Below are 10,022 nucleotides of genomic sequence, written 5' to 3' on the forward strand. Positions count from 1 at the left end.
TGCAGAGCCGGATAATGGCCCTACCAGACTCAGCCTGTTCAACAATGATTATGTTTCAGGTTTCTCAAGGAAACGTACCAACAGATACTGAGAAATTATTGCTCAGTTTACAAATCGGCAAAAAGTTCCCTGCAACAGTCTCCACCAGGTCAATGATGAAGGCACGCTCTATACATTAGATCCTATGAAGAATTACATAAAATCAATTATTATGCAGCAATAGCAGTAGCAAATACAATTTAGGAGTTGTGGTATGTCACTGACAGTGGTGGAGCCTGTATCATTTTCAAAACTGTTTTAATCACCTCTCTGAAGCCCAGGCGAAGAATGCATTATTCTTTTTTCTAATTTGGTTGTCAGTAGAACTGAGTTTCCTAAGTGATGGCTTGTGTGTGAGGTCGCTCCTCGTCTTGTTTCTCCAGTGGATGTCCCATGCGATCCCCGGCTCCGGTTCCGCTGTGATAATAACATCTGCATCTACATCCACGAGCTCTGCGACTCTGTAGACAACTGCGGGGATGGCACAGACGAGAGGCCAGAGCACTGTGAGTGTGGATTAGTTACCCGCAAAAGTGCTGTCTGTCAAAAGCCTACCGCACAAGAAACAATGTGCTTTTACACATTATTTCCATTAATATCAAAATTCTCAAATGAAGTTCAAGTAATACTTACCCACATGTTAAATTTTCCTAATTGCAAGCACAATTATAATTTCAAACAGTAAGATCCTTACTTTAATTTTGTTGGATGGTAACACGTACAGCAGAGTTATAATGATAGCGCACCTGAATCATCCATAACATCAACCTTCCACTTCCTCCCCCGCCCCCGACATCACTTCCTCTGTGTTCGCCCTCAGGCCAGGCCCCTACTCAGAGGCCCTGCTCGGCGGAGGAGTTCAAGTGCAGCAACGGACACTGCATCCCTCTGCAGTACGCCTGTGACGACTACGACGACTGCGGAGACCACTCCGACGAGCTGGGCTGCCGTGAGTGACCCTGCCCATCGCTGTCTCCTGCACGTCACATAATTCACTCAAAACCAAAGACAGCGCAGCACGTCCCCCTGCTGTCTTATGTACCCTGTCACTGTATATTCTGTCTGGCAGACTGTACCTGTACTGTGTATGTGTTACAGCATGAGATTTACAGAGTGCTCTGTGTGCTCCTTACCTGCTCAGATCCAGGCACCACTCGCTCTTGCTCTGAGAACATCTGCGAGCACAACTGCACTGACCTGACAGATGGTGGGTTCATCTGCTCCTGTAGGCCTGGATACAGCCCAGTCCCCACTGAGAGGCACACCTGCCAGGGTAAGTCAGCTCAGCCCCAGCCGTCATTCCAGCAGACCAACTACTGCCATCTGGTGGAAGGAAAGCCCTGTGGAAAAGCTGTTTATTGAGTTTGGGCATTTGAAAGTGCTTTGGTCTTTCCTTAGATAGTCCACCTCCACCTTTGCAAGATCTTAATGCATTTTTTAAATAAATAATTGTTCTGAAAAAATATTCATTTATCAAAATCTTTGGTAATGACAAAAAAATTTGGTAATGACAAGAATGTTGAGGTAATGACATAATTGCATTTGATATTCTAACACGCAAGCCATGATGTGGGTGCAGAAAGAATTACATACCATTGTTGGCCATTGGCCATAAGGTGGTGCTGACATGTTTTTTCTCATAAGTGTCATGTATGTATAGTTTTCCTCCTGAGTGCCATGCTCATGTCCGGTGTGTGTGTGTGTTCTGGGCGCAGATGTGAACGAGTGTGAGCAGTATGGCACCTGCCCGCAGGACTGCAGGAACTCCAAGGGCAGCTACGAGTGCTTCTGTGCTCAGGGCTTCCGCTCTGTGGGTGAGCAGCACGGAACCGAGTGCGCCGCCGAAGGTGAGGGCACGGGGGCAGGGGGTGTGGCCAAATGTACCCCTGGGGGGCTGAGGGGGGGATGTCTGGAGGTCCAGTTGTACTGCTTTTGGGAGGAGTTGGAGTTTCCCATAAGTGCTGAATGCTGATCTAGGACCAGATTCCTAAGCCACAACCCTACCGTGAACCACTATAGGCTAAGCAGCAAAACTGGACCAAGTGTGGCCTTACTGTTAGAGCAGAGGGGCTGTAATGGCTGGGGTTAGGTGTGATGATGTTCCTTTCAGTGTCCTGCTTTTAATGACTTTATCATTTGCTTATTTGACACCCATGTGGGGGACACCTTACATAGCTTATGGTTTTTCCTGTGACTGGTTGATACAGCCCATGGAACAGTGAAGTCCTTTACCTGCTGACTGACTGACCCACTTGTTTGTTCATTAACTGGAGCCTGTCAGTACAGGGCACTAGAGGTCAAAAAGGCTAGCAACAACAATGAACAATGCATGCTGATGACTTGTTAAATACTGAAGAGTTTTAAAATGTGATAAAAGTTGCAATAATACAACATCAGTGGGATTTGCACCTACAATCGTCCCAATGCCAAGTTCAGTAACCCACTCTGCCATATTGCTTCATTGCCACCTGGCTGGCCCTGGTTGTTTTAGCTAAACCTTGAATAACCCCACTCCTCAACACACCCCTAGGGAACCCTCCTGTGCTCCTCCTTCCGGACAACGTGCGCATCCGGCGCTTCAACCTCTCCACGGAACGGTACTCGGACTACGTGGACAACGCTGAGCACATCCAGGCCCTGGACTATCTGTGGGACCCAGACAGCACTGGACTCAGTGAGACAGAGCGCCTCCCAGCTCTCCACTTAAACGCAGTGACACAGGACACATTATGGACCAATGCAGTGTCTTACAGTATATGACCAAATTTGGACATGGCAAATTGGATGGCAAATTTAAGATAATTTAAAGTTTTCAGCTCTAAGAGAAGTAGGTAGACATTGATACATCAAACCAAAGACTTTCCCTGGGGTCTGTCTTCTTATGGAGGCAATGTAGGTGGCTTTCATTTTAAACAAAGAAACAAGAATGCACACACCAAACTTCTCATCCTTCAGTTGCACGCAGAAACACAGCTAAATGCAGAGATGAAGCAGATAATTGCCAAGATAACTTTAGAAATATTAGTGTTGAAATCCACATTAATATTAAACTTTTTGCTTTACTCAGTCACTAATTCTTTGATGGGCTTGCTCCCATGTGAAGCACAGAGTTTTATTCTGTGGTTAGAAGAGTGTTAACTGAAAAAAGCCTCAGGCTTCCTGCCGAGGTCAACACACCCCACAGCACTGACTCTGTCCCCAGGTGTTGTGTACTGGACGGTGCTCGGGAGAGGGTCTCAGTTTGGAGCAATCAAGAGGGCCTTCATGACCACATTCAATGACAACGGCAACAACCCAGTCAAGGAGGTGGACCTCAACCTCAGATACATCTCCAACCCTGATGGCATCGCTGTGGACTGGGTTGGAAGGTATGGAACTTTGCTTGGAATGCATCCCTTCTCACACTCACCTCTTCAGTTCCTGTTAGAATGACATCTTCCCTTTGTATTGCAGACACATTTACTGGACAGATGCGGGAACCAATAGGATCGAGGTGGCAGAGTTGGATGGGCGGTACAGGAAGTTTCTCATCTACACAGATCTGGACCAGCCGGCAGCCATTGTTGTCAGTCCTGCTCTTGGGTGAGTACCAGGTTCAGAGGCACTGGTCTATCTCTCCGGAAAGTGAGTGTCCAAATAAAACCCATTCCCAAAATTGCCTACCATTATTGAGTCTCATATATATGTAGTTATCTTGATATCTATAGTTATTTTGATTACTGCATTGATTACTGCAGTGAAGTTCAGCAGCACTAACTCTCATAAGAAACCTACAATGTTTCTCTGAATTGACATAAACATGGCATAAATCCAGGACAAGTATTGGCTTCGACACACTATGCATTTATCCCATAATATTGTAAAAGCCATCTTCTTGGATTTTCTTTGACAGAACACTCCTCCTGGATTTTATTCCTAAATGTGCATTGTCTTTTTATGGAAATCTTAATAAATGTTAATTCCAGTCAAAAATATATGCTAACTGATGCAAGTCAGGTGAAGATTGAATTGTTGAGAGATTTGCCTTATACGTACTTTAAGGCCAGTGTAAAGGTCGAGTAAAACTTGAAAGGTTGAATGGGCCTCAGTGTGCACTGTAGATGTTAATTGTTACAGATGCACAGTTAGTTGTTAACTGACTGTGTGAATCGCTGCTCTGATTCCTCCAGAACCATGTTCTGGACAGACTGGGGCCAGAAACCCAAGATTGAGTCGGCTTGGATGGACGGGCAGCACAGGCAGGTTCTTCTGGATGAGGACTTGGTGTGGCCCACCGGGCTGGCGTTGGACTACCTCAACGGGAATCGGATCTACTGGTGCGACTCCAAGGAGAACCTCATTGAGTCCATGAAGATCGATGGCACAGACAGAACCATCATCATGTCTGGAGGTCAGACCCAACAAAGACAAACTAATAGACTGTGTTATATTATCATAATATTATGATATTATCAACTACTGTATGTCAGCCGTAGGGTTGTCTAGTATGCTCTGCCACATTATTGTCTAAGTCCAAAATATATGTGTGTTACAGTATATAACCAAATGCAGTAATTGTTGTTTTCAGCAGACATTTAGTAGCTGAGGGGATTTGGAATGAAAAGTGATATGGTCCATAAATAAACCAAACTAACCGTGTGCATAACTAAGCAAATGAGCTGAAGAGATTATACGCTGCATGTGACAGATTGGGTGCAATGTGTTTGCCTGACGTCAGCTGTTCTCTCCCCCCGTCCCTGTCCCCGTCTAGACATCGGCAACCCCTACAGCTTGGATGTGTTCGAGGGTCACGTGTACTGGACGACGAAAGAGCGGGGGGAGGTGTGGAAGACAAACAAGTTTGGGAAAGGGAGCAAGGTGAAGGTCCTGACCATCAATCCATGGCTGACCCAAGTGCGCGTTTACCAGGAGCACAGATACAACCGCTCGGGTGAGAGGGCCGGAATCCCCGTCTGAACCCTGTCTCACTGCACCGTCTAAGCTACAGGACTTCTACCAATATCATAGTTTATTATGTAGTTTATATTACAGGTCATGCTTAACATGCAGGAAACCCTTTCAATTTGTGGTGTTGACCATGTACATATATTAGCCTGTTAATCACTTGTTGTTGGTGTTATTATGTAAATGTATATGAATGGCATATGAATAACTTCTTGAATACTTTTTACATTGCTTTTTATATATTTAAAATGTGGTTTTGTGGCAGGGGCAAATCCTAATGTGCATGTGCTTTTTGTATGGAAACAATACAGCACAGAATAGTGTAGCATATCCCCCATAAATGTCAAGGGTTTCCTGTATCTAGCTGGATCCCAAACTTAATATTAAGCCCTTGTGGAGCAAAAGTAAATATTTACTTGAAAATGTAGCTCATTGAAAATGATTAACTGTATGGACCAAGCAGACAGCAGGTAAATGGCCTCTAAAAGGCACTTCTGCCTTTGGTGCGTCTAACCAAGTGCCCCCCCCTGGGGTTGTGATGACTGTCCTGTGCTTGTGAGACTGTGACAGCTCTGCTCTGTCCTCTCACAGTGGCCAACCCCTGTAAAGACGTTTGCAGCCACCTGTGTCTGCTCCGCCCGGGTGGCTACACCTGCGCCTGCCCCCAAGGCTCCAGCTTCGTCAACGGCAACCCCAACGAATGTGATGCAGGTAAGTGCTATCACCTCTCACCCGAGCAAGGGAGGCCTTCCCTGACATCCATCTCTTGCACTGTTTACCACCCCCTCCCCAACCACCACCACTGCCACGCATGCCTGGCTGGTCCCTGTGGCTGCGTTGCGTTGTTGTGACGTTGTTACAGCGTTGTTGTGAGGCTGTGCACGGCTTTCTCCCCTGCAGCCATTGAGACCGAGTCCCTAATGCCCCCGGCGTGTAGATGCATGAACGGAGGGACCTGCTACACTGATGAGGACGGCCTGCCCAAGTGCAAGTGAGTGCTGGCTGCATACACATGCACATTTCATATAGATTTTAACATCACCGGAGCAACACACAGCAGCAAAATGGAGAAACCGTTTCATGTCTTAACAAGTGCTTGGCTTGGTACTTGGTGTTTGGCTTTTTGTCCTAATGATTTGTTTCTGGTTGTAAAGGTGTCTGTATGGGTATGCGGGCAGCTACTGTGAGATGGGAAAGTACAGAGGGGGACCTGCGGGAACAGGTACAGCATTCTTCTCCTCCTGGAAGAACACAGTGCAGGATAAAACACTAAGCTTTCCCGAAAATGTACTCATTGGAACCTGGCATAGTACTCAGTCTGCTTACTGGAAGTCCTCAACAAACAAGTTAGTCATTTAAAGGTTCTTAGTGAGTTCATGTGAACAGCAGTGTTTTTTAAAGGACTATAAAAAATCGGTAGTTAAAAAGTCAGTAGGTTACGGTTACCATTTAATACCATGCCTAGTTGGAGATAGAAGTAATATCATGTGGAAAAGTTCAATAAACATTTGTAATTAATTCAAGCAAGGAATTTGGTTGAGTGTCTCAGATTTGCATCAAGTCACAGGCGCTTGAGATGTAGGATCTTTGTAAATAGAAACCTCTGGAGTAGAAAATTGTAGAGATCCAGTCTTGGGGAGAGTTTGTTCTCTCTGTAATTAGTAACAGTAATGTTAGTGATTCAGTCTTTCATAGGGTGTGCTCTCTGTCTCTTACAGCAGTTGCTGTGCTGCTGGCAGTGATTATCATCCTCGTTATTGGGGCTCTGGTAGCAGGACTCTTCCTCAACTACAAACGGACTGGCTCCTTCATTCCCTCCTTGCCTAAGCTTCCCAGGTAACCTACACCTTGTGCACAATTCAGTTTAATTCAGTTCAATTTAACCAGCACTTACTAAGCCTTTTCCATGGGGTTTTGTGTGGCACCTATTGTTATTGAAACTTTCTAACACAGCGCAAGCCCTCGTTAAATAATGACCTCAGCATCAGGAGTTGTTTTGACTGTTCGATGTGAGCTTGTGTGAGAACAAGTGGGTAGTTTTGAGGTACTATTCTGAGTAAACTCTTCCCACCCCCCACAGCCTGAGCAGCTTGGTGAAGTCCAGCGACACTGGGAATGGGGTGTCATTCCGCTCAGGGGACAACGTCACAATGGATTTGGGAGCACAAGCCCTCAGTGTTTCAGTCATCGACAGGGCCATGCAGCTGGTAAGCACAGGCCTGCCATTTGTTACATTCTAGCACCTGGTATTGTCATTTATACAGCTGGATATTTACTGAGGGGTAACTGTGGGTTAAGTACCTTGCCCAAGGGTACAGCAGCAGTGTCCCAGCGGGGATTGAACCGGCAACCTTTCGGTTACAAGTCCTGCTCCTTAACCACTATGCTACACTGCCGCCCGTAACTGCACCATCAGCAGTTGTCTAATGTGTTATCATGGCTTACCCATTAAAACCCTGATTGGCATTTTGGACCTCAATGGTAAAAAGGCCAGTACATCATTAACTTTAATAATAGGTAGAAAAACATCCTTACTTCTCAGTTACTGAACAGTTAACACTCAAATTCCTACTCTTTAACAACGTCATTTTCAGTAGCTGAATACTTTGTAATCAGCTGATTTTTGATATTTTGAAAACTTGTGGAGTTTCTCCATTTTAATTGATTGGGTATGTCATTAGTTATTTAAAGAAAAAACTTAAAAAGTATCAAGTACAGTACCAGCCGAAAGTTTGGACAGACTTTTCTTTCTTTATTTTTATCATTTTCCACATTTTAGAATAATAGTAAAGACATCGGAACTATGAAGCAACTATACATAAACAACAAATACAACTCTGAGAATGATATCATAATACAATGAGTGGTTTGTGTGTCTTTAACTCCTGCTGCTATCTGGTGAGCTGTGTGCTGTGTTTCTCTCTGACAGGATGAGAACTTTGCAGCAGCAGGTGGGAAAGAGCCGGTCACGTTTGAGAACCCCCTATACTCCACTGCTGCTGGCACCAGTGACCCAGCTGTCATCCACGCCACTCAGGTACAGAATAAACAACCCTCTCTATTGTCCCCAAAGGGGAAATTTTTTTCTGTCAAGTTCCCAAAACACCAGACAATGACAGAGTACAGCACTACACCACACAGCATATGCAGTGGTCAGTATTTACCTGTGACCAAAAGGTTGCGTGTTTGAATCGCAGATGGGACACCGTTGTAAATTTCCATCCACAAAAATGGAAAATATGTCAAATGAGAGCTATGCAGAAAGCTCAGAGGCAGTCAGGTTCAACTCACCCATTTGACTGCACACAGGTGACCGTGAACGTGAGCGGGGAGCCGGTTGGGAACAATTACGAGAACCCAGCGTATTATGCAGAAAACCTTGCGGAGGTAGCAGAGAAACCAATGGCCAGTGCAGAGCCAGTTCTGGTGAGCTTTCCAAACTTAGCACCATGTGCCCCCTGATCCTTCAGGGAGACTTAGGGCTGTTTTCTGATTTGCCTGTTTATCTGCATCGCAGGAATCGAAATGGAATTTCTTTAAAAGAAAACTGAAACCATGCACAACGTTTGAAAACCCTACATACTCTGAGGTAAGAAATTCCATCTTCCGTCACTCTGCAAATGTTAGAGAAATTGGAGATTTCCTCTGCATCCATGGAAGAAATATTTGAAATGTTTCATCGTTGCGTGTGCTAATACAGAACGCATAAAGGTGTGCAACTGGTGTGAGTTTGGTGTGCCTGTTATATGTCCAAGTAAACACCTTCCCTGGGGATCTTTGTCACAAAATGACTTCATCCAGACACCTCAAAACGGATTTCAAGTTATAATAACTTGGTTAGTTGTCTATTGCACATAGTACTGTAGTATCAAAGAACACTATAAGTTTCAGTTAATTCCCCCCAGGGCCTTCAATTCTTATGCTGTACACCTTATTAATTTTGAGTTGAAAATGAAGACTGGTAACATCTTCTCAAACCCGTAACTTAAAGTTAAGGACAAAGGACACACTGTTTGATTGAACAGAAGGAAACTGTGAATGGGAGGGGGCCCACTGAGAATTGGTGTACTGGTAATTGTCATCTTTGAAGGAGGATTCAGCAAATGTGAAAAGAAAGGGAAGCGGAACCTCATGTGGACAGCACTGGTTGTGTTCAAGCAGCAGGAGGGAATCATCAATAGACGTAGAAAAACATTTCAGCATTAGAGCGTGTGGCTTCCCTTTTTTCCCTAGATTGAACAGAGAAAAAGGACAAATTGAATGACAAATTTCAGTGGCAGTTGATTGAAAAGAGTACTTCAAAACACTATTCTGTGGAGAGAGTGTGAGGTTGGCGAAGACTGCAGTGTGACATTTTCTTAATGTTCACCAGCAATGGGACGGCTGGTGTTATTGGGTTCCACACTTAACTGTCCCCTTTCCACCTTCAGATGCAAAACGAAAAAGCCGTGGGAGATGGTGAGGACAGTTCCCCCTTAGGCCCCCCTCCATTTGTGCCCCCTGCCAAAATCCCCAAGAAAGGAGGGTTCACACCCACAGAGGACAGCTTCCGGGACACGGCCAATCTTGTCAAAGAGGACAGTGATGTATAACCCCCCCTTTTATCACACACACGGGAATCAAGGACAGAGCCTCCTTTGCACAGAATCTATTTTTATATGCAGCCTGTGTACAAAAAAAAGATTTTTTTGATAAGAAAAGAAAAGTAGATGAACATTCCGATAGCCTACAGAATGGAGGTCTGTTTTCACAATGCCTTTTTAAGTTTCTTATGCCAATTTGCATGTTTCTATGATTTTTTTTATTGTGATGTACTATATGTATATCTTTGCACTGAACCTGCTGATATTAATGTTATAAATGTGTTGTATATTTGTAAATTTTTCAAAGATTATGTTGATAATTTTCTCCCAGAATAGTCTATTTGAAATAGATGATCTTATTCATAGTTGTACAAGAACAGGATAACAAATATTATAAGAGGAGTGCATTGCTTGAATAGCTGTTTGATTTTTATTTAACAATGGTCACATTTCGGA

The 10,022-nt window shown here is 44.5% G+C and overlaps 1 protein-coding gene across 1 annotated transcript in view; it reads left to right on the top strand.

The window, feature by feature from the left end:
* The window catches only part of lrp2a (low density lipoprotein receptor-related protein 2a), a 43,043-nt gene extending 33,467 nt beyond the window's left edge, over positions 1-9,576 (top strand). The window contains exons 43-60 of the mRNA XM_036544945.1: positions 423-545; positions 860-988; positions 1,181-1,312; positions 1,755-1,886; positions 2,570-2,713; positions 3,242-3,407; positions 3,493-3,621; positions 4,209-4,429; positions 4,790-4,969; positions 5,575-5,694; positions 5,884-5,974; positions 6,138-6,205; positions 6,702-6,819; positions 7,064-7,190; positions 7,913-8,020; positions 8,293-8,409; positions 8,501-8,572; positions 9,414-9,576. Coding sequence (XP_036400838.1) covers positions 423-545; positions 860-988; positions 1,181-1,312; positions 1,755-1,886; positions 2,570-2,713; positions 3,242-3,407; positions 3,493-3,621; positions 4,209-4,429; positions 4,790-4,969; positions 5,575-5,694; positions 5,884-5,974; positions 6,138-6,205; positions 6,702-6,819; positions 7,064-7,190; positions 7,913-8,020; positions 8,293-8,409; positions 8,501-8,572; positions 9,414-9,575 — 2,339 coding nt within the window. The 3' untranslated portion in view covers position 9,576. The remainder of the gene's footprint in view (positions 1-422; positions 546-859; positions 989-1,180; positions 1,313-1,754; positions 1,887-2,569; positions 2,714-3,241; positions 3,408-3,492; positions 3,622-4,208; positions 4,430-4,789; positions 4,970-5,574; positions 5,695-5,883; positions 5,975-6,137; positions 6,206-6,701; positions 6,820-7,063; positions 7,191-7,912; positions 8,021-8,292; positions 8,410-8,500; positions 8,573-9,413) is intronic.
* Positions 9,577-10,022: the final 446 nt, after the last annotated feature.

This window comes from Megalops cyprinoides, chromosome 14 (genome assembly GCF_013368585.1).
Source record: "Megalops cyprinoides isolate fMegCyp1 chromosome 14, fMegCyp1.pri, whole genome shotgun sequence".
In the NCBI taxonomy this organism is placed as follows: Eukaryota; Metazoa; Chordata; class Actinopteri; order Elopiformes; family Megalopidae; genus Megalops; species Megalops cyprinoides.